Raw genomic sequence first — 25,759 nt, 5'->3', positions numbered from 1 at the left:
ATATCTATTTGCCGAATGGTGTCTTTATTCTCAGCGCATGCACTCCTAATGTGGCTATTTATCCACACATCATGAATTAATTATACACACAATGTGTAAGTTAAGCACATTATTCAAGATATACTTGAACGAATAACGTCTTTTTTTATAAATTCGTAATGCTCCGCCACGGTGGTCTAGTGGCTAAGGTACTCGGCTGCTGACCAACTGGTCGCGGGATCAAATCCCGGATGTGGCGGCTGCATTTCCGATGGAGGCGGAAATGCTGCAGGCCCGTCTGCTCAGATTTGTGCACAGTTAAAAACACACAGGTGGTCGAAATTTTTGGAGCCCTCCACTACGGCGTCTCTCATAATCATATGGTGGTTTTAGGAAGTTAAACACCACATATCAATCAAATCAAATCAAATCAAATATGAAAGCCCAATTCCTGTTTGAAATTATCTTTTTCATATCAGGGGTGCTATGAAGAAAAGCCCGAGTTTCTTGGCCAAACGAGTTGGCGGGGAGCTCGCACTATGGTTGTCATGAAACCAAGACAGTGCGGAGCACGTGATAGCAGCACTCACAAAAGCGGCTACAAGAACGGACACGGCTTTACAAACGAATGTGCGGCATTATCATTCGTTTTGAAAGGAACGCCATGCGCGAACTGTTAGCGCCAACACTCAGCCAACATTTTAACAGTGCAGCCAAAAGTCAGCGTAATGGTTAGGCTATTATTTTTTTAACTCTACGCCATGCCTACCACAGACCTGTTTGCTGGTGTGTGTCCTCTTTTGGGCAAGTTCTTTCATTTCTTGAACTCTTAGGTAGCGCAAACTTCAGGGACGAGAGGCAAAAGAATGCGACACAAGAGCGCTAACTTCCAACTAGAGTGTTATTGAAGAAACACGTGAAATATATAGGTAAACACGTGCCTGCGCAGCTTAAAACCACAAAACCACGAACTACCCTGAATCTGTGCAGGCACGCAGTAACCTGCATATTTCATATGTTGTTTCAATAAAACTTTAGTTAGAAGTTAGTGCTTTGGTGTCACACTCCTTGCCTCACGTCCCTGAAGTTTGCGAAACAGTTCAATGGAGCACCAACTATAGTTGAAACAAGCACCCTAAATGTTTAATTTCAATTGTTACATCTGCACAATAAAAATTTGCCCTCTCGAAGACAACAAAGACAAACACGCAGCACTCCCGCGCAGCTCGTTTCACTCCTAACGAATATTGGGGACAAATATGCACACCGGTTGTCATCAGACATTCCTATCACGGCAGCAACGCGGCTGTGAGTGGTGCGTCGTGAGCGCGTTACACCAAATGCGAGACATTGTAACCACGGGATGAAATAACCGTTACTTCTTCGTACGTGTGTAAATGGTCTATATGCGATTAAGCTTATAGATAACCACACTGCTCACTCGTGTTGTGACGTGAGCACTGCTTCTTTGCAAGAGCAAAAGCGGTGAGCCGGCTCGATCTAATCTGCGGGCGTCTTTCAATCCAACTGATTGACGCATGTATTGATTCTGAGGTGGCCCCCATTCAACTTGTGACTGTTCAAGTTCCAGTGTGACTGGAAATCATTTCATGTGGTGGACGCTAAGCGGGAGCTTTTTTGCATATGAAATAATTTGGTCTGTTTACTTTTGCAAGCCTGGAGCGATCAGAGGAGCTTGTGGTCACCTACCTTTATTCAGCTTTTTATGTGGCTCGTCTATTGTATGTTCCGTCTGCTTCGAAGCGGAGACCATGTCAGTTTGGTCTCAGTATTGATGGCACTTATCAGTGATGGCTTAAGTGGCATGATATTGAACAGGTGTCATCTTTGGTAAGGTTTTCATTAACACGAAAGTGGTTACCTTGGGTGCAATTAGCAAGGTCTGGAATCGTATGAAGCAAACTACAATGCCTTAATTGGCGTGGATCTAACTGGCGTGATCCTTCTGTTAAATTCCTAGTTAGCTTGTTTTCAATTAGGGCGTTCTTAAACAGCACTATGCTAATTATCATTGTCTTAACTTGCACGGTCCTCACTTTACATCGCTTACCCGCATGTTCTAATACAATGTGACCTAATTAGCTCGTTTTAACAGGACTCAGCCTAATGTTTTTGTCAGAGCTTGATTTGACAAAATTAGCTAGGTATACCTCTCAGCCAATCAGCTAATCTTCTGGGCGCACACGCTCGGGGAGCTAGCAGAGGATGACGACGACCAAGAGGGCACGCGCCGGATGAGCAGCACACTTGAATGTACAGGCCGACCATTATGAGTATACAGGTGACCTCGGCGATTAGCTATGGCCGCTACGTTGTAAGGCGCTCAGTCTGAACTAATCACAGAGGCCAATGTGTTCAGAAAAAAATATCGTTTGTAAATGTTTCTCACACTTTTCGTGCATGCGTGCACTTTTCCCCTCAACGGAACGAAAAAAGAAAGAAGATGCCAATGGTTTCAAGAAACCTGCAAACTTTGCCAACCGCCCTTGACATTACGCTCTGTTCTGTGGAACGCAGCGTTTACTGAAACGTAGAGTAGACTGAAGGAAGTACTTCGCTTTTCGTACTTTTAGCTCGTTCAAAAAGGTTGTCTGCAGAGCTCGGACGGATTCCGAGTTTCGCCAAAGTCGGCCACACCGCAAAGCATCCCAAATAAATCATTGCTGCAAGCCATCACGCTGAGGCTAATATTCCACGCAACAATATCATGACGGGAGACCAGCAGGTAGCAACCACAATGTCAGGCATAAAACAACACAAAATGAGTAGCTACTGCTTACCAAGGGGCCAAGTTGTAACGGTGGCTCTGGCGGGGCTGCCATATTCACGATTCCCTGGCTTCCTCTCCAGCGACAGCACTACCTCAACTTCGTACTCGGTGCCTGAGCTGAGATTCCCGATTGTTACCGCCTTCTCAAGCGTTCGGACAAGCCGGCTAATGCCTTTTCTCTCCACTTTCACTTCAATTTCCGGGCTCAAGTCAGGTGTCTGCAGCGGGAGCGTGAAGTTCCATTCCAAGTACAGAGAACTCGTATCATTCGACAGGATTTTTGTGATGACAGGCGTCGGAATTGCTGTGAAAATGTTTTTAAAATATGGGTGACATAACGAATGAATAAGAGAATTATGAATGAAAGGAGAGCGAAGAAATCAATTTGTGAGAGAACGAGAAAAGACAGAAAGTTCAAGGAGGATAGGAAGACGCATGTCGCATTTCAACCCTTCACGACAGAAAAAGGCACATGGGTACGACAACACAGTGGGTTGAAAGCACAATATTACTAGACTTTGAAAACAGGTTGTAAATAAAGATTTGTTTTAAATGAAGGACATATTACAGTAGAGACAACCATTTTGTGACTCATGGCAAAACAGCCAAATCTTGACAGCACGTTTTTTTTTTTATTCGCGTAATTGTTCCTCTAAGAAGAATTCATTGCGTAGTAGCTTACTTCAAATCTTCACCTAAAATATTTTGTTTATTAACACACATTTTAAAATAATTTCTGCCACTTCCATACAAAATATTGTAATGACAAATAAGGATGTCATTAGCAGTAGTTTACAGTAAGTGTGAAGAAAGTGGGCGAAACAATAACTTGCCACCAGCAGGGACCAAATCGGCATGCTTCGAATAACACGTCCGATGCGCTACGGTGGGGGTCATCTCTCAGTTCACTTTATTGGATGTACATACTTAATTAAGTATATCTAACAAAAAAATTGTGTATGAAAATAAAAAAACGAGCCCTTACACTAACGCCTCTTCCTTTTATTCATGGCGACAGTTTTGTTCTGGCAGACTTGATGCCTTCAGGTAGTATGCGATGGATACATTATTGGCCAGCTGCCAGCTGCTAACACGATCACGTGCTGCGTGATGCCAATAGGCAGAAAAGTGTGTTCCACACGTGCCGTAAAGGCAACGAACAGGTGGCGCTGACTGATGGTGCCACGTATGTATGCATAGATATACCTTATAAAGCGGACAGAAGGATGACTGCCCCTGTACCCAATGACACAGAATCCGACACGTTATTCGAATGTCACAAGTTTGGTTCCAGCCAGTGGCAATTTATTCTCTCGTCCATATTTCTTTCCTTACATTTACACAATAATTACTGCTTATGAAATCCGTTATACTATCATTGGCATCATTACCAGTTGATTATCATTATTATTGTAATGACAAGTGCTCCTCACGCTGAGATACCCGCCACTGCTATTGAGATTTGTCAGCCATTCGAATCTTTCTCGACTAATAGTACTCACTCAAGTTGATAGCAGAGACAGATGGCATGTACCTTTTTGTGAACACCATAATCCATGAGTACATGAAGAAGAAATTTTTACCACCTACTTAATCAAAGATAGATATGCGTACGAGAGTCTCAACAGTCGACATGGATGTATGAAAGACCCGTAGGCAAGAGTACACTTGATGGCACAGTGGGATTCATTGTTTGTTCGCAACATAGCGTAAGCCGACAGAGCCGGCGAACTGCACCGGTCTGTTTTGGTTATCTTTGCACATTTACGCCTGTGAAATGTGTGCGTGTTCACTTTCTAAAGCAAAATCAGTGACTGTAGAGGAGGCCTCGAAAACTGCTACAGTGCTTGGCATGCTTCGCGTAGTTTCTCATTACGTCGAAGCGAAATACATGTAAATTAGAAGAGGAAAATGTAGCGCGAGGAGTAATTACGTGCTCCTCACACGATAACTTGCGGAGGACTATAGTACTGTCACAGTTTGCTGTCATGTTCAAGCGCCAGCATCAATAAATGAACAATATGAATTTCCTGATAACGCTTAAGAGCCACCGCTCATACGATCGCCTCAGTATTTCGTTGCCAGCATTGTATCCCACCTACACTCTAAAACTGTGGAGGGTATCGCAGGAGTAAAAAGGCCAAGTTACTCTTCAAAGTGTTCTGCTCTCGTAGAACATCAGATAGAGTGAAATTCATTTACACTCTGCATGAAACGAGAGAGTGAAACAGCTTTCTACTCTTCCGCAGAAATGCCCATACACTCTTCAGGCACAAGAGAGTAAAACGCGATTATACTCCTGCCATTGATTACTTTTAGATGCGTTGGCACAACTCGAGTGATTATCACTACTCAATAACCACACATATATGCAGTAAAATGTACTACACTTGTTTGTTGATGCGTTAGAGACTATGAACAAAGAACAGCGTTTTCAGCACACGCCAGTGAATTTCAGCGCACTGGAAGACACTTGGAACACTTAAAATCCACGTTTTTAGCTTTGAATCTGTGTAGTGAAATAAGCGAATACTATCTCATTCATTCGGTCACGATCGAAACTCAACGCAAACGGCTATGATATTCTCCTTATATTATTATTTATGTTTTTAGCTATGACCATCACACACGAGCGATGTTGCCGTAAGCCTAACGTGCGGTACGGCCACAGGGAAGTATTATGAATTTAGTCGTAGAAGGGAAACAAGAATGACAGCAAATATGGCCAAGAAGGTGAAAAACAAATAGATTGTTTAGTGTACACTACAGAAGCCTGATGTTTCGTACGCAGAAATGACTAACCACTTAGCGAGTAAGTGGAAAAGACGTTCATATAATCGATTGCGCTAATATTCCTTTTTCTACTGTAAAAAAACGTGCCGGATCCATGTTTTAAACTCACGAAGCACCAACAAAACGCAGTAAACACATTGACTACAGTCCAGATGGTTTTGAGAAGCGCGTAGACACTCAAATCTATGAGCCTAAACATGAAAATGCCGACATAGCACCAACATTATTTATTACATAAAGAAATAAACGCCCATTGCCCGTCTTCAGTGTGGTGTAGTGGTTAGCGTGGCGAGCTGGCAGTCTGTGATGCGTGTAGAGATTGAAGGTTCGAGTTCCACCCAAGAATGTTTCATTTTCTTTTACATTTACTAAATTTTTTGTAGTGTTTGTATTTAGCTATCCTTAAAATTCGCGCGCGTAGAGATTCGTCAAAAACAATTAAAAAGCCCAATTCCGGCACAAGTTCTGCTATTTTCTTTCGTGAGGTGTACTGTTACTTTTTGCGGGGGTCACGCTCCTCTGCTTCGTGCAGCGATATGTTACTCTGTTGAGGGGGACTGCTTTGACCCGTTCGGGGGAATCACTGTACTATGCCTCAGCAAGAGGTGATTTACTCGGGAAAGGAGAGTGAAATATGGGACAATAAAGTATCCTCCCAAAAACAGTGTCCAGAGCTCTCTTAGCTTTGAGAGTGTATTTGTCTGTGCAAATTATGGCTGCTGTGCACTTTGCGTTTATTAGTGGGAGAAAGAAAAACGTTAGTGGTCAAGGGAAAGAGAGCAGAGAGGCTAGCCTTAACGGGGCCTCCCAATCATGAGGTGGAGGTGAGACCTTGAATCGTAACGGCATCTACGGCCAGCCTGATTGCATCATTATGGTGAGCATACCCTCCTGATGAGTCGAAATAAGGGACATCAACCAGGTACGCCCTCTGCACCTATCTCGTAGCAAACAGAATGATGCACTAACGAATCAATACAGCGTACTGTCAGAATTAATGTATTGTATACACGGATTCTTTAAAATAACCCGCAGCATGATTGAAAACCAGACAAACGTCGTTACGCGAAGCGCACCTAGTGCATATTGTCTTGAGTTTAAAGTCTACTCATTTATTTACTAATGAGTTTTAGTTATTCAGTCATAATAATGTTGCTAACTGGACAAATACTGATTACGTGATTAAAATATCAATGAGGCATATCAACGCATGCTCCAATTCCATTCGACTGCGCTATGTTTCATGATGCATTAACTCTGTGTTGCTATGTTTTTCGCTAGTAAACGAAACCCGCGAATTGTAAAAAATGACGCGTGACTAGACTCCAGCGTCCATCACGAAGCAGCGCACTCAACTAAAAAATTTGTGTGGTAGCAAGTCAAGACTAGGCTTCCACCTTTTGCAGGTGGGAGTGTATGTTGGGTATTATTTTTCATCATTTGCATGCTTCTTTAATAGACCGGAAAGAATAGTTCGTTGCAGAAAATAGCACAGTGTCACATCATTTAAGCATGCCTATATATGCTTCCCTGATAACTTAATGATTAAGTTTCTCTCGGCACCCCCTTCTCTCTCTTTCCCTTATATCCCTCTCCCCACGTGCCGGTTAGCAAACAGGATGTAGTCTAGTTAACTTCTCTACCTAGCTTATATTCTTTTTTTCTATCTTGATTATTAGGTCAGTACTTCCTAAGTTACAAAGATAATTAGCACTAACTAGCCATACTACATTCATGAAAACATCATCAGTGGCTACTGTAGTAAAATGCCGACAATATGCATTAAGTGTGCTTCACGCAACAACTTTGTTCTTTTTTTATCGTGGTGATTCACATCTGGGACACTATGTATTTTTGGCTGGCCGATTTGTTCGGATTTTTCAGCTCTATTTATTTACATGCTTTCGATGTCATAAAAATTGTTTGCTTTTTTCTCATACGTTACCGTATGAACTCTCCACAAAGCTACCGTTCTCGAGTTGTAGCGTGTAGCTGCAGGAGACACTGTAAAATTTCCACAATCGAAACGCCAGAAGAACGGCGTCACACATGCTAGCGCGTGGTGCATCAGCTGTTTCCGGAGCATGTCCGAGTTGATGCCTGCCGTTATGACTTGTAGATTGCTGATGCTGATGCTGATGACCTCTGATGGATGGCGCTTACCCACAAAGGGGGATGGGCCAAGAACCGGGCGGCAGGATACTTAAATGAAACTAAACTGAAAATGAAGCCAATCTGAAAAAGTAGCTTAAAATAATACTACCAAAAACCAAAAATGTGTGCTGAGCAAGCGGTCAAACCATCTTTTGTTTTTGAAAGACATAACTACGAATTATAAACTAAAGATCTGAAAAGGTAGTGGTTCACTAGCATGGTAATCTTTTAGTTGCGTTGATGTAATCAAACACAGCGGAGCATACATCCCTGTGGCAGTAACCAAATGAAGTTCCGCCAAGTGATAAAATTACTGGTAAATTTACTTGTATTCCTAGCTTTTGTAATGGGGCTACCAAAAATCTTTTTCTCTGATAAGAATAACGATGACAGAATAAAAAGAAATGTTCGATTGTTTCAATTTCGTTGCACCAAATGCATAGCGGTGACGCCTTGAGCTGAGCTTTATTAAGGTAATAATTTAGTTGTGGAACTGCACAGCGCAATCTGGTATAAGTGACCTCTAACTGGCGAGATACACACCACTGTTTATTCCAGCAATAGCTCAAATGCTCGAAATCTTTGAATTTATCCAAATTACCTTTTCCCCATTGCAGGCAAGCATTTCGGAACCTTAGCGCGGTTACGTAAGCCGTATCTGGCAAAACTGGGATGGTGGGCCCACCCAGAGATACTGCTGCTAAAGAGTCCGCCATTTCGTTCAAATATAAACCGCGGTGGCCTGGTACCCATAGCAAATGCAGTTTTTTTACGTTTTTCGGTACTAAATGCCGAAACGTATTCATCAGCTCTGAATTTACTGCCGCAGAAAGTGCATTACAAACTGATAACGAATCTGTAATGATAACTGCTAATGATTCGCGTGAGGGTGATTTGCGTAGGGCAAGAACAATGGCCAATAATTCTGCCATGAATACCGGGGTATAATCTGGGAGTCGAATCGAAAAGGACCAGTCCAAAGAAGGAGAGAAGATGCCAACCCCAGCCTTTTCTTTTGACACAGATGCATCAGTCGCTATGATATTGCTTAGCTCTAGGTGGGCTAGATAATCTGCTAACTGGTCATTTAAATACCTATATGCCAATTGTTGCAGATTGTGAGCCTTAGGAACGAGCTGAATCCCCATACATACCCACTATAGAAAGTCGATGCGACCTTCTATAGAAGGTCGCATTGACCCATTACAGGAAAACACGCATGGTTTAACTCATTTTATGAATACATCTTCAACGTAATTGTCGGCCGAATATTGATCCTTCCCCGATGTTTCACAATTATTTAAGTATTCTGCTACCAATAAATAATTGGTTTCTTCAGCTTCCTGTAACTTGAAAAACGTGTCTTATAATACCTTGACGCTACCTACCAATAAATACTTGGTTTCTTCAGCTTCCTGTAACTTGAAAAACGTGTCTTATAATACCTGGACGCCATTGTAGGCTACAATTGCATATTAGTAAATGTACCACCTTTTTCAGTCCTAGTTTTTTATTTTGCCCAAACAACCTTGTTTTCTTATATAATAGGCTTTGTCAGTGCGGCGTTCTCTGGAACCTAATAATATTATTGGGGGCTTTAGGTGTCACAACCACTCTAGCTTGACGCAGACTTCGGCTGAGCATGTGGCATCTCACCTGAAGGAGGTGTTGTGAAAAGCAGGGTTGCCTCACCGCTGCATGCGTTCGTACCACATGCCTTCACTTCGACTGCGTACTCGACCGAGGGCGAGAGATTGAACATAGGAATCCTGTAGGATGACGATTCCTCCGAACTTCCGTCGACCACGATGCTCGAAAACATGAGGCGGGTGTCGTGAACAGCATCTTGGTGATTGACCCGACCATAAGGATAAACGGGAGATGGGAGATACTGTTGGCCATAGTTGGGCGAAGACTGGCTTGGCGGTTCCCATGGTGCGTAGGTGGACCGCAAAATCTGCGAGGTTTGCGAGATGAAGTTATGGCAGAGCAGTAAAAAAATTCAGGAAGCACTCACTCATTGTGAAATCAATTTCGTACATTGGGGTATAAGGGGAGTAGGAGCCTGATTCAGAATATTCATGGACGTCGTAGTGTAAGTTGAGAAGTTCTTTGCATATCATGGTCCTTATATTAGTGCCACCTGGTAGCTGGTTGAAGACCTTTCAGCATGTCTGTGGCTGTTTGTCTTCTACATTAAAGTCGTTAACTATGTAATGAGACAAGTCGCTCCAGTTTATCCCAGTGATTTCCCGCCATTGTACATTGGAATATATGGTATCGCGCTGTTAAGCACGAAGGTGCAGGTTCAATTTCCGCGCATGGCTGCTGCGTTTAACCTGTGATGACAGCAAAGAATGCACGTTGGCTTCAATTTAGGTTTCCGTTAACAACCCAAATGTTCGAAGTATACCACTTCCTCCTTCAAGCCTTCGCCATGATCGTATCCCAGCTAATACTACCTTGTTATAAAACTTTCAAACTATACTGCATTCAACCTGTGGCACATAGGAGCACAATAAAGGCAGCGATGTACGTGTATGTGTCACACATGACTTCAATTTTGATAGTTGGAGTTTGACGCCACCCAAAACTACGATACAGTGGAACATCCATGATACGATCACAGCTCATATGAATTTCATGGTGATACGACTTTCTCTTTGGTCCCGGCCGAGGCTCATTGGCCTGCAATGTAATAAAGTGATTGTTCGGAACCAATCCCCCTCCCCATGAAGTTTGCTACGAACATACGCTACCGCCCACGTATGACGAGGTGCTGTCCGTGTTGTCGCGGAAGACGCGCCGAGCACGTCCGAGTGCTAGAACGCAATCGCGGACATGCGCACCACACAGCGAGAACGTCAGAATCACGGCGTAAGAAAAATACGCTTGTTATTGGCAGAATAAACCTTCAGACACGCGTCACGGCATCAAAGGTTGTGTTCGCGATTTTTTGACGCTCTATTGTACCTCCTGTAGCTTCGCGTTTAGATTACAGAGGGCATTGGCGCTTTGCTTTATTTCCCAGCCTGTCAACGCAGGCTGCTGTCGCTGTACTGTGCGTACACGTGCCTGCCGCCCTCATTAGACATCTTTGAAAGATGAACTAGGACCAAAATAAGGCGAGGACGCGCTTGGCGAACTAGTCAGGCCTCAACTTGGCAAGACACGTGACTTTTTAGGCAGCACTTACGCGGGCACAATTGTATATCTCCAAAGAATTATCCGCGACATCTCCGCGATAAGGAAATCATGCCATGGAATTGTGATTTTGAAATTTTAAATCATTGATCTATGACGTCAAAGTGCTTTTTCTGTTAGTATCGCTGCAGTGGTGTAGTATTATGCTACAAAGCATAGTAATACTTTTAAAGCGGCTACTGCTGTCGTGGGCTCAACGCTCCATTAACTCAGTATGCGCATACGGGTCATATATTAGCGCTGACATAACTACGGATATGTGACTATCATTGATAGTTCTTCCTAAAATCACTGTGGTCCGGAAAAACAATTTATAGAATGGTTGCCTCCTTTCAGGTGTTGCAGGCTTTCTGCTAATGTGAATTCCTGACCAAAGGAGTATTTTTGCTGGTCCTGGGAGATTCGTATCACCCAAGCTTCACTTCATAACTATGAGAGCCAGGTAGAAGAGGCCTCCGGAAATTTTGACCACCCGGGATTCTTTAAGACGACCCTAAATTAAAGTAGTCGGGCCTCAAGCATTTTCAACACCAACGGAAACGCGGCTGTCGTGGCAGCGACTCGATCCTGTGACCTGCAGGTTAACACTCAGGCATCATAACTATTAGACCAGCGCGTGCGGGTACCTCACAAGAATGAGGCACGTGTTCGTCCTGTAAGCGACAGGAACGTCATGTTATTTATGTGGTGACATGTCCGTTAGGTTATCATACATTATTGTCATCCTATGCGGAATTTCATAAAAACCAAGTAAGCAGACACCAGGAGAGCAGAAAATCAAAGTCACATAATAGATAGATAGAATATCATCATCATCAGCCTAACTGCGTCTACTGCAGGACAAAGGCATCTCCCATGTTCTGCCAGTCAACTCAGTCCTGTGCTTGCTGCTGCCAATTTATACCCACAAACTTCTTAATCTCATCTGCCCACCTAACCATCTGTCTCCCCCTAACCCTCTTGCCTTCTCTAGGAATCCAGTTAGTTACCCTTAATGACCAGCGGTTATCTTCTCTACGTGCTACATGTCCGGCCCACGTCTAGTCTATTTCCTCTTCTTGATTTCAACTATGATATCCTTAAACCCAGTTTGATCCCTAATCCACTCTGCTCTCTTCTTGTCTCTTAAGGTTACACCTACCATTTTCTTTTCCATTGCTTGCCACGTCGTCCAGAATGGAACCTGAACCCTCTTGGTAAGACCCTCTTGGTAAGAAGTGGTTTCTGCTCCGTAGCTGAATACCGGCAAGATGCAGCTGTTATATACCTTCCTCTTAATGTATAGCGGTAATCTACCAATCATCATTTGAGAGTGCTTGCGAAATGTGCTTCACCCCATTCTTATTCTTCTAGTTACTTCTGTCTCATGGTTCCGCTCCGCGGTTATTACCTGTCCTAAGTAGACATAGGCTTTTGCAACCTCAAGTGCAGTATTACCGGTCTAGAAGCGCTCTTCTCTTCCGAGGTTATTGTACATTACTTTCGTTTTCTGCAGAGCAATTTTAAGACCTACTTTTCTGTTCTCCTTGTCTAACTCCGTAATCATGAGTTGCGATTCGTCCTCTGAGTTACTCAGCAATGCAATGTCATCGGCAAAGATCAGGTTACTAAGGTACTCTCTAAGGTACTAAGAATGGGCTTAGTTTTTTTTTTCATTTCTAGAAATTGAAATAAATGAAACTGCGGCAATATTTTATTTCCCGAAAGAGAATTTAAATAAAAATGAGGTTCTGTTTCGGCAAGTCTGGTTCATTGCATAAGCCACTGCGGTCAACTAACATATGCAGTAGGAAGCTTCACGATAAACTGTGGTAACATATCCGAATAATAATGAATGTTGCGATCTATCTATCTATCTATCAATCTATCTATATATATCTACCTACCTACCTACCTACCTACCTACTTGCCTTCGCTTCCTGATCGCTGCTGATTCGGCTGTGACTTCAATGGGAACTCACAATGGGCAGCCACTTTTTGCGTGCCATACAACCATCTTAGCTCCTTATTCGTCTGCCAATATTATAATACAAAATTTCGTTTGGTGCTAAAAGTTAATTGCAGATACTGCCGTCACAGCAAACACAAAGAAAGTTTAGAGAACAGTTATGCATTAGTTGTAGGCATAACAGGAAGAGCACTTGAGCCTAACATAATAGTTACGCGAATTCTCATAATTAGGTCAGTGCGACAATTGAGCTGTACGACGGATTCGGTGGAGTTTGGCACAGGAAGTGTTTTGGCAAAGCAGCAGTTTGCCCAAAGATTACGTGAGAAATGTCAAATATTTTGTGTTACCACACCGTAACTTACCGCAAATTTTCGCACAGGACTAGCAGCCTCCCAAGAAATGATAACGCTAGTTGGATCAATGGTCTCCGCTGATAAGTTAGCGGGAGCTGCAAGACATGAAATAATTAGAGTCAATAATTAGGTATATACATACTATGACAGCCATATAAAAATAAAGAACTGCAGAGGAGCATGACTAGAAAAAACATGCACCAAAAAGAAAAACAAAAAATGTACTTGAAAAAAGAGACACCAAATGTTATGGCACCGGGTAATAACTCAAAGAAGCAAAGTGAGGAAAGTCAAACGGAGTGTAATGATGAGTAATTCTTCGGTACAAGAAAACAAGAGGGAACTACACATGAAAAAAGTGTCAAAAAACTTGAAGAACCTGTCAAATCATGTTATGTCTCAAAGCTTGTAAAGTAACTATGACTGACAAATATTAAAATATGTTGACTAAAAATTAGGTATCCACAAACTTGTATTTTCTGGACGACTGAAGTTGCCTATGGAAGGCGGGAACACAAAAGTTCATGCTTTCTAGCTAATCTTTCTCGACTAGAGAGTATTTTGGGCAGCTCAAGCTACCATGAAAAGTATTGTAACAATACTGATTGTTGGCATTGTTGGTACTTTCTTAATGACATAGTTGGGCCGCAAATATCACAAACGCAGAACGAAAGAACACACAACGACAAGCACACGTGGCACTTCTAACTGAAGTACACCGAGCGCAAACCGAAACCCAAGTAACAACATACACACAAGCGCATTCTTCACACAGCCTTCACACGCTATCCATCTATCGAACAATCTCTTCTCCAATACATACAACGTCATCGACGTGTCGCTGATACACCTTACTCCTTGTTAATGTAATAGGCTTCCATCAACTCACATGCAGTTTGTACCTACTACGGCTTAGAATCTTAAACTCTTTAAAACGTGGTACACTGCCGCAGGCTATGCAATGCATAGGTAAATGCGCCAAGCCATCCTTCTGCCGATTTAATTTATGCTCTCTTACCCATTCATTAATACAGCGCCCGGTGGTCCCGATGTACGAGTTGCCATACGAAAGAGAAATTTCATAAACAACACCTTTAGCACATTTCTCGTACGTCATGTCATGTTTCTTGCCGCATCCCTGACGGCTCACCTCCTCCCGAGCATTTCTCGGGCACAGCTGAGCCAGTTTTCTGGGCACCGAAAAGACGACAGGTACCCCATACCAACCTGCAACCTTTTTCAGGTTGTGGGAGACCTTATGAACATAAGGAATCACTGCAGGTCCCAGGGTTTCGGTTTTTCGCTCGCCCGTGGCAGCTCTAGTACCTCCACTCTTTGCTTTCCGCAAAAGCGCTTCGGAGACAGCTGTCAGTAATGGGTCAGGGAAATTCGCCGCTTCAAGTCGTTGAATCTGGTTTTCGAATGATTACTGCATCCTGTGCGATCACAATTGTTTAAGAAGAGATCCCAGGCAGAGCATAGAAATACCACGCTTTACTATTTTCAACTGGCACGAGTCATACGGCAGTACGCTTTGATGGCGCAAGGAAACTATTATCAGCATGTTTGCTCGTTATGGAACGGTAAACGAAGATCTAGTAATTGCAGGATGTTACATTGTGGTAGTTCTTGTGTAAAAACCAGCCATTTTCCGTGAGTCTCAAACATATATTTTTTTTAATTCATCGCAGCTTACCAAAAAGCCATGTCTGTTAAAAAGAAATAAAAAGTCATCCGTATAGCTAAAAATCTTAGCAACGTTCAAGGTACTACCCCGATTAAAAGGTTTGTCGAGCAACCAGTCTACATTAGATGAAAATATATTGTTCAAGTTCATTGAGGCACTATGTGTAAACTCAGTATATGCCCATGTTGGGTCTTGTATGTTATATATAGGCCATGTTGAGTCGGTATTATGTAAAGTAGCTTTGGACATTACTGCATAAATAAACTACAGCGGATGACACCTCCCTACATTGGATGTTAACCCGACGTGACGGCTGTATCGTAAGAGTACATATGTATTTTTTTCTGAAATTGCAATGCCTGCCCTGCAACAATAATTGGAGTTTCACAAACATTATGGTCTGTTTGAAAGGTGGTCCCGAGACCTGATGTGGCTCTGATTGATTGATATGTGGGGTTTAACGTCCCAAAACCACTATATGATTATGAGAGACGCCGTAGTGGAGGGCTCCGGAAATTTAGACCACCTGGGGTTCTTTAACGTGCACCCAAATCTGAGCACACGGGCCTACAACATTTCCGCCTCCATCGGAAATGCAGCCGCCGCAGCCGGGATTTGAACCCGCGCCCTGCGGGTCAGCAGCCGAGTACCTTAGCCACTAGACCACCGCGGCGGGGCCTGATGTGGCTCTGGGTGGAATACTTGATTGCCACGCAGAATGCAAGGGTTCGATTCCTGCTGGGTCGATGACTTTTATTCTTTGTATTCGTTCGGTTAACGCTGCCGATGCCCACTTTTTCTCAATGGTCAAGAGTTAAAATTACCCATGTGCGCTCTCGCTGTTTTTGGATGGATATAAACTGTCACACACGTGTGACACATGCCCGCATACCAGTGCTCATACGCGTCCCCGGATATGTGCCACTGTCTTTAGATGTGTCGAGCTTATAGTCAAGCTCAATCCGGTGTGTGGCGTGACCATCCTTATGGCGCATGTGCGTCCTCTCCCCCTCTCCTACGCTCTTCCTCTGTCTCCCCTTGGCATCCCTCTGAGCGGTGTTTACACCCCCATTGCACATGCGTGCCCCCTCCTCTTCTACGCTACCCCTCTCTCACCTCGCAACTCCGATGCAGGCAGCGTCTGCTAGCGAGTTATTTTATTTGAAAAACCGACTGCTCGCGCTACACAATTGTACACTGGCCATACTATATAAAGGCGCTGAAGCTGACTCTCCAAGGTAGTGCTCATGGTGGATGTTTTGTGTGCGTTGTGTGACAATAAAATTTTGCAGCGTGCGCGTTAATTGAAACCAGAGAGCGGGTACCTTTGTCCAATCGCTGTCTTTGGTTTCTTATTGCCCATTAGCAAAGATTGGCAGGTTTCAGTAGAAAACACCGGTCCATCATTACTTGTTTTGCGCATTCCCAGGCTTTTCTCCTGCACAACGTCGCGATGGCCGCCAGCGTCAATACCGCAGGCTCTGTGAGCGTTAGCGCTCGCTGCTTCGAATTTACATAAGATCTCCATTTAGTGGGAGAATGTGTATTTTTGGAAAGTGTTTGACGGCTTACTTGACGGTATTGTGACATAATCCATGTCAAGAACAGTCGTATTCGTCAAAAACATTTACCCTCCTATAGTAATTTTGGGTTACCCCAAGTTCAATTCAATTTCAAATCAATTTTAATTTCCAGTATATATATTCTGGATGGTTCCGTTGAGTTAAAAGCAACAAAAGTAGCTTGAGGAAACTTAACGTCCAGATTATACTATACTATACAAGGCGCAGTCTAGTGCAGTGGCGAGCAAACAAGCAAGTAAAACCATTCGAATAGATTATCATATGTACATATACATCGGGTTAGACGTATTTCCTGCGTGAGAACTTAAGAAAGTTAAGAGGGCGATTATGAGAGCACCGCGACGTAAGCGGCTAGCTAGCTAGCTAGCTAGCCGCTTACGTCGCGGTGTTCTCATAATCGCCCTCTTAACTAGTGCTCTTAACTACGTCGCGGTGCTCTCATAATCGCCCTCTTAACTAACTAACTAACTAACTAACTAACTAACTAACTAGCTAGCTAACTAGCTAACTAGCTAGCTAGCTAGCTAGCTAGCTAGATAGATAGATAGATAGATAGATAGATAGATAGATAGATAGATAGATAGATAGATAGATAGATAGATAGATAGATAGATAGATAGATAGATAGATAGATAGATAGATAGATAGATAGATAGATAGATGGATGGATGGATGGATGGATGGATGGATGGATGGATGGATGGATGGATGGATGGACGGACGGACGGACGGACGGACGGACGGACGGACGGACGGACGGACGGACGGACGGACGGACGGACGGACGGACGCTGAACGTGAATACAGTACGCAAAGAAATCATTTGAAGGAAACGAGATTCATAAGGGTATGTTATGCCACCAAATTGAGCAATCATTTCTTGGAGAGTAGTTTACATAGTAAAAAAAAAGAAGCTGGACTCTGCCATATTCTGCTAACGGAAAAATATGACTGTTTTCTTGAGAATGGCATTTTAGCTTACGGCGTGCTAACAAGTTGAGCCAGATGCTCGTTGCCATAAGCAATGCTTTAGTTATAAGATTGGATTGTAGTGATAGCTAAGTATACAAGGTTGATATCCTGCGAGTAAATTCGGTATGTAGATACATCAGACTTTTTTCTACGTAGTGTATACTGTTTATCATACCTTCATAAGGCAGACTGTGCGCACTACTGAATATCAGAAGAGTTGTGCAAACTTGAAGAGGTCCTGCAACACTTTTAGAAGTAGCGAGTGTACTGCCTCGTAAATTAACCACCGAAGAGAGCTTTTTGTCCGTCAAGTGCTAATGGAGTTAGATTTGTCTCATGCACGAATTTTTTTCCTCTCTTCTCTCACTGCGATGAGCGCGGCACAAGCCAAGCTGGGGGGAATGGCATGAGGTAAAGAATTCACATCATGCATGCGTTAATTGATTAGGCATAGTTTCAATTTTTTTGTGAACGTGCGGCTTACTTTCACTGTAATCGTGAGCGTGCACTCGGGCACGAGGTGGCCTCAATTGGCAGTCATGGTATCAACGCAGCTAGCGATGATCTGATCAGCCTATGGCAGCGACTTCGGGTGTATGATGTCGTCATTTCAATATATGCCTTCATCTCAATTTGAGAGGAAATTGAAAATTAGGTTTTTGTGCCCATAAGTAGTTTGTTACATGAAGACCGTATTACTGCATATTTTCATCAATTGTATTTGATTTCGTGTCAGCGTATTTCCTTTAAAAAGGGTTCTAGTGATTTTGTATCAATCACTTTACGGTACTTTAGTGCAGGTGTTTGACTCACCGACTGGAGTAGTTTCCAATGTGACAGATGTCTCGGGACCAACGAAATCTTCTCCAAATTCTCCAGCTCCCCGTGCGCTGGCAAACAGCGTGTATTCACGTCCAGGCTTCAAAGGCAGCTTGACATCGAGGTCTTTCGTGGTTCCCGGCATGTCAACAGGCAAATTGAAATCCCTCGCTGTTTCATCGAGTTCCCCCTTTTGTTCCCATCGTAGACGAAATCCCACTGGATTAGAGTTCCAAGACACTGGTTCGAGGATTGTTACGGTGAGCTCTCCCGCACTTCCGTTCTGTATTTCCGACTGGGGATAAAGGATAATATTCTTCGGTGCTCCCGGAGCTGTAACGAATGGCGCACCAAGGAAACTATTGGTGAAAGTGCTTTACATTAGCTTACCTAAATAAAAAAACGATTTCAAGAAGGAAAATTCATACGAGAGGAAATACAACTGGTAACAGCTTGGAGGTCAACCAACGTCTTCGCATTTAGCGTGCCACTCACTTATCCTTGGGGCATTGCGGTGCCATTTTCATGAGATTTGGCTTGAGTACTTGTGTCTGATAGCACTGAAGTATTCTAAGCTTGTGTCATCTGTTATTTAGTTAATGGCAGCAGACTGCAGAAGACGTGGTTCATGTAATATATTCAAGCGATTTGCATTCCAAACTTTTTGAACATGATAAATCACAGTCCAAATGCCGGTGTTTTACTACAGGTTTAATAGGGCCTTCAGTGCACACTGAATTTAACTGACTTTTCATTTCATTTCATTTCATTTCATTTATTTTACCCTCAATCGCACAAAGCTTTACAGAGAGGAGTGGGGTACAGAAAAAAAAACTATAACCAAGAGCAAACATAGTAACATCAAAATAATAAAAAATTACAAAACATGAAAATTAGATGTTAGACAGTACAATGAATATACGTGTAAGTATCATCAGAATGGGGCAAACAGAGTACAAAAATATATATGTACAATATACACTTCACGTGTCATCACGTAAGTAATTCTGTACTGTAGATGAGAACAAGTCGTGACTTGAAATGGAAACCATGTCTGAGGGAAGGTGGTTCCAGTCGTTGGATGTGCGTGGGACGAAGGAATGATGAAAAGTGTTCTTCTTATCTCAATATCTGAGGCGTACTTCTTTGAGTGAAGGTGTTTCTAGCTGCGGTAGTTGAAAATGACTTGAGCATGTTTTGCATGGCTGCGTTTTGCATGGTACAAAACAAGTGCTCGTCTGAACTTCTAAAAGTGTACCATGCAAAATATACAATACGTCGGTACATCAGGTGTTCATCTAAAAACAAAATACAGCAACTAATGCGACATACAATAACTCTGTAGCACTCTCATTTGACGACACAATGGCACTTATACTTCTAAAGGGCCCCTCACCAGGTTTCACAATTTTGAGCTGACAAGCGCAATGCATACATGGGGCGTCAACGATCACGTCTGCCGACATTTGCAAAGCTATGTGTCGTGGAAATAGATGAAATTTCAAGACGAACGCTGCTTTTTTTCTTTTTTTGACGGGTGCGTGCACAAATGATAGGGCATGACATACATGCCCGAATCGCCCTTCGTAGACGGCAGTGCTGTGACGTCAGTCTTCTACATAGACGTTTGTGCTGTGACGTAGCAAACAGTAGCACGTGTCATGATGAAAGTTATTTAACACTGTGCAGTTTTTGAATAGATGAATAAAAGTTTAGATAAATCAAGAGACACAAAACCGGAATGTCTTTTTCATTTTTCTCCGTGAATAAAAAATGTGGAGCTAATGTGCCTGTGTTTCGCACGCGTTTGTGTCCTCTTGGTTAGCGAACCGAGCAGATGTCAGCCCTGAAAACAAAATTAATGGTTCTGTGCGTCAAGGGTGTTGTGTTCGCCTCCTCCCATCATCTTTTTCACGCCGCTTCAAAATATCAGGGACGCTATGCAGTATGATCCGAGCTTCTCGGGCAGACGAGTTAGCTCCGAGCTTACTCTGCTGCGGCCATGACATCAAGACAGTGTGGAGCGCGTGATAGCAGCGTTGATAAAAAAAATGCCTCCACCTCCCCGAAGGGAATTGCGAGGAAATGCTAATACATTGCGTAGCGGCCATAGCGGCGTTTCGCACGTGAAAGCCCAGCGTTAGACGAATGATGTTTCCTTTTTTTTCTTACAACGTGCAGCCAAAAGCGCTGTTTGCCGCAGGTGGCGTATTTCTGTCGCGAGAAACGTGGTATGCGTTTCGAGATCTAGTGGCTAGCGTACACGTTTAAAAATACTATGAAGTGAACCAAACAAACAGTGTTCTCGGCTCGGCGTTGGCGGTTCGCAGCGGCGTGTTGAGCACACATTCCGGGGTGTTCTTGATAGGCGCCCAGACAGCGAACGGTCGAGAGTGTGGCGCAATCCGACGGGAAAGTGGGGCGCAGTGAGGAGTGAGAGTGAACAGAGAGACATGGTGGGGGCTCCGGATGCTGGGAACGCGCGCGCCCGCAGCGGTTGCTATGGGAGAAGGCGGTGGACGGATCCCGGCGGACGCCTCTACCATGGACGCCTCACATAGCCAGACTAAGGAATGCATTCGCATTTCAAATGGCTACAGGAACGCGTGTGGCGTAAGACGCATGTGGGACATTTGCGGCGGTTATTAAAGAAATGCCGCGTGCGAACACGTCAACGCCGCCACTCAGTCGACATTTTAACAGCGCAGTGATGTCAGCGTGATTGTTTTGCTATCTTTTTGCCAACTCAACACGCACCTACCAGAGGTGTGTTCGTGGGTGTTTCTCCTCTTTCTGACAGGTCCTTTCGTTCCATTCGCAGCATGGAAATTTCCGCTCTCGAAGGCAGCAAGGGTGCACACGCAACACTCTCGTACTGCTTTTCGCTTCTATCAACTATTGCAGATAAATATAGTGCAGGTGGTCACCAGGGGCACTCGCATCACGATAGCAACGCGGCTGCGATTGAATACGTCGTGAGCCGTGTGGTGATATAACTTTTACTTCTTTGTTCGTGTGTGCATAGTCTGCGCGATGAAGTTAATAGATTAATCTTGCCTTTCGACGAGAGTACTGCCCCTCAGCAACAGCAAGCGTCGTGGACTTACCCGATCTTCGCCGCGGGAATCTGTCAATCTAACAGATGGACGCGTGAACTCGGGTACAAATTCGTTGATTTTGAGAAGGCACCAGTTCCACTCGTTACTGTGATAGGGACGGCTGCGGTGAACGCTAAGCGGCAGCTTCTTCGCATGTCAAATAATTTTCTGAGCTTGCATTACTTGTAAAAGGCTGGAGCCTCAAACCTGGAGCTTGAGCTTGGTATAACCTAGCTTCTCGCAGCCTTTTAAGTTGGTCGTCTTCTCATGTGCTTTGTCTGCTTTGAAGTGAGCACCGCATCTGCTCTGTCTCAATTAATTGAACCAACTGACTAACGCTCAACGACCATTAAACTGGGCTGTTTCGTCTTCATTGATAAAGTTTCAAATAAAGGGTAATCTCGGGCACAATTAGCAAGGCCATGATCAGTATGAAGCTATTAAACGTAATCCTGATTAGCACAATACTGATTCTTATCATATCAGTAAACTTCGATGAACATGGTTTTTCTTAGCGTGCTCATGAATAACGTAGCGTTAATTAGCAAAGTTTAGTTAGCTGATCAAGTAACAAGCTTTAGTTAGCCCAGCCTAAGCTTTACACGACTTTTCTAGCATAGTCTTTTTGAGAAGTGGCGTAATAACCACAGCCCAGATGCGTAGGCAGAAATTTTTTCGGGGGGCGCACGTTCTTTATTTTGGGAGGGGCATTTCCTTGAAATGGTCATTTTCGGCGCGAAGCTCCTTAAGCCGTGGATCTCTACATGTTTGTCTCTCTTCGTACGTGACCGCCTAGTTCTATGACTCATTCATCAGGTGTGGACGGACGGACGGATGGACAGACAGACAGACAGACAGACAGACAGACAGACAGACAGACAGACAGACAGACAGACAGACAGACAGACAGACAGACAGACAGACAGATGAACGGATGAACGTATGGACGGAAAGACTGAGAGTTGGATGGTTAATTCAAAGACGGGTGCCACCAAAACTCTGAAAGATACCTAGTTTCCCGAAACTCGGTTGAAACTCGGCCGATCCTGCATAGCACCCCAGTTTTCTCAGCTCCTAATGAACCCAGCGAAGAATTTCTGTTGCATCATGCTCTTTATCGGACACACAATCGCTACGATGTAACTAATATTTATTTTGGGGCCTGATGTTTATTCCTTCAAGTGTTTAACTGCAGTCAAAAAGTGTAAGCGGTAGGTCCCATTCACCAACGAATTTTTATCTAATCAGGTCACAATGACGGCATAGTTAGAATATATAATTAACTAAAGCGAATGCACATCTTTAAACTACAGGTTTGACACACAGTAATGAAGAGATGGCTGGAGTTTTATGCTGCAACACATTGGAACACGAGTTGTATGAGTGAGAAAATTATCACAAATTGAACAACTGTGGCTCTCCCTTTGAGTTTCGGCAAAAAACGTTCACCAAATAGAAAAAATTTAGTGTACCTAACGTTTCGGGATGACATCAATAGGGTGCTTTGACACGCACATAGTCTTTGTCAATCATTTCACATCACTCACTTAAGCTGAATTAGCTTCAACCAGTAATTGCTGGCCTCTCATCAGGTCTACCTGAAACTGGCATTTGTGCGAGAAAATAATCTTAGTGACGAGTATCGGATGACTGAGCCACAATGAATCAGTCCAATGTGAGACTGCCTGCAGCCTTATTTAGTGGTACAGGGTCGGACAACAGGCGTGCCCACGAAAGCTTAGCTGTGTAAACGTAAATTTTGCTGCCTATACTGAAATCACACGAAAAATCGCTACCTGAGTTTTGGGCTATTATAAATTGAATAGTTATGAGACGTCGCATTGAAACAAACAATCCAACACACAATAATAATTGCAAGAAAACGCTTACCGGTAGCTGGAGTTCGCACGGTCAACAGCACCGCCTTCCCAAGTTTTGGATGGTCGTCAGAGTGCCCGTAGAAGGGCCGAAGCGTAATATTGTATTGGGTGTATCCTCTGAGGCAGTCAGGCGAGTATTCACTAATCAAGGGTGACAGCGTTCTCTGAAAAGTGTGGTGCGAGCTGGCACCACGTAAGTAGTAGCCCGCCAGGTGAGAGCTTTGTGGCACGCTCCACGTCCACGAAAGAAGTAGGGAGCCGTTCGTGTGTGTGAGGCTGCTCAACTCTGGTGGATGTATAAGCATGTAGTCTGGTGCTGGAAGCAGAAGAAGAGATTATAGTAATGCTAGGTAATAGGTTTTTTCATATGGAAAAAACACCAAACAAACCCCTCTATAATGTATACTGCCCCGAAGTTTTGGCGAAATCCGCAGAATACAGGCTCGTAAGTATTGAACAGTTTCTTGAGCTCACCTGCGTCCATCAATATGAACACTATTAGTACGGCAGTAGCGGCAAGCACAACTCTTGGTCGACAATTGTCTGACCGTCACATGAAGCACGTCGGCATTCGTACTCGCCTGATCGAGTGCTCAAGCGTGTTCGCTGCTGCTACATTTAGACTAAAAAAAAACCCCCAAGAGTTCGCATCATGCACGCAGTTTTACGAGAACGTTCTAGAGACATTGTGAAGGCTTTCTTACCTAATCGAAGCCATGGAGACGGCATTTTCATGGAAGCGATAGGTTGGAGGCTTGTGTGCTTAAATTTAAGCACGGAGACAGGCGCAAGCTATAGTACACTTCAAGCATACGAAATTTCTTAATCCTTTCACTAGAGTATCTCAATCGAACAATCAATCAATGAATCAATCAAATTTGCTTCACTTTCACTACAGCAAGATAATGAACACAAGAACAAGAACAAAAAGCGGCTGCCTAGCAACTCGAAATAGGTGCTTGCCCCAATTTTCGAAAGCAGCAAAAAAACAACGCACCATTCACCTAAAGATGTACACTGCTTCATTTACAATACACATTTCTCGTTTTCATATCGAGCAGAGTAGTTAACAAAAATGAAGTTGTAAATCAAGAACAAGAGAACAGAGTTATGAAATACAGGGTCTGTTTGAGGAAACAAAAGATGTTAGAAATTAAAAACAGTGCATGCACTGTTTTCAGATAGGGCATTGATAGCGCATAGATATTGCTTCGCGGTTGGTATGAGCGGTTTATTTGCAATGAGCTGGACGGCGAGCGTCAGCCAGTGTTGCATGTCGTTCTTCTCATCTTTTCATCTCTAGACCCACTAACTATATATATAAATATATATATATATATATATATATATATATATATATATATATATATATATATATATATATATATATATATATATATGACACTCCCACGTTTAAAATGACACTCCCACGCTTAAAAATTGACATAGATACCAAATAAAGTGGCTGGAAGAATAGCTTTCGTGGTAGCTCATGTGGTAGAGCATCGAACGCGTTATTCGAAGGTCGCAGGTTGGGATCTTGCCCACGGCAAGTAATTTTTTTACCCACTTTTCTTTCTTCTCATTTAGATTACAATTGGCATAACTTCGCCTATGCCTTCCTTGGCATTATTGTCTGTTAGATCTCATTATATTTTGTAAAATCACGAAAAACGAGCCCTTAAGTATACACTTGTTTCCCTTATATATATATATATATATATATATATATATATATATATATATATATATATATATATATATATATATATATATATATATTTATATATATATATATATATGTATGTATTTATATTTATATATATATATATATATATATATATATATATATATATATATATATATATATATATATATATATATATATTTATATATATATATATATATATATATATATATATATATATATATATATATATATATATCCTGTCCATGGTAAGTTATCTTTTCACCCACATTTTTTTCCTCACATGTGCCTAGCAATTGGCTTAATAACTTCCCCTATACGTTCCTTTGGATTCTTGTCTGTTGGATCGCATTAATATTGTCATGTGGTATATCATTCCTGTTATTATACACAAAAAAACGGGCCCTTAGTTACACGCTTGTTTCTCCCTTTTCTTTATATATATATATATATATATATATATATATATATATATATATATATATATATATATATATATATATATATATATATATATATATATATATATATATATATATATATATAATTATATATATATATATATATATATATATATATATATATATATATATATATATATATATAGATTATAAAGAGTGTGGCTTCGGTTGCCGTAGAATTAAGAGAAAATAAGTATACGCCTCTAAAAAACTGTTTATTGGTGACGTTTCGATAGGCAACCGATCTTCATCAGACCTGCTTCATTTACTATACACGTCTGATGAAGATCAGTCTCCGATCGAAACGTCTCCAATAAACAGTTTAT

General features: G+C 42.6%; 1 protein-coding gene across 2 annotated transcripts in view; it reads right to left on the bottom strand.

Annotated features, from left to right (window-relative positions):
* The window catches only part of LOC119161042 (fibronectin), a 54,337-nt gene that overhangs the window by 12,011 nt on the left and 16,567 nt on the right, over positions 1-25,759 (bottom strand). For both annotated transcript variants that reach the window (XM_037413364.2, XM_075880050.1), the window contains exons 4-8: positions 23,275-23,580; positions 18,281-18,619; positions 13,235-13,320; positions 9,374-9,674; positions 2,781-3,074 (exon numbers count right to left, since the gene is read on the bottom strand). In XM_037413364.2, the coding sequence (XP_037269261.2) occupies positions 2,781-3,074; positions 9,374-9,674; positions 13,235-13,320; positions 18,281-18,619; positions 23,275-23,580 (1,326 nt within the window). The remainder of the gene's footprint in view (positions 1-2,780; positions 3,075-9,373; positions 9,675-13,234; positions 13,321-18,280; positions 18,620-23,274; positions 23,581-25,759) is intronic.

This window comes from Rhipicephalus microplus, chromosome X (assembly GCF_043290135.1).
Source record: "Rhipicephalus microplus isolate Deutch F79 chromosome X, USDA_Rmic, whole genome shotgun sequence".
Classification (NCBI taxonomy): domain Eukaryota; kingdom Metazoa; phylum Arthropoda; class Arachnida; order Ixodida; family Ixodidae; genus Rhipicephalus; species Rhipicephalus microplus.
This window is presented reverse-complemented; position numbering and strand designations above follow the sequence as displayed.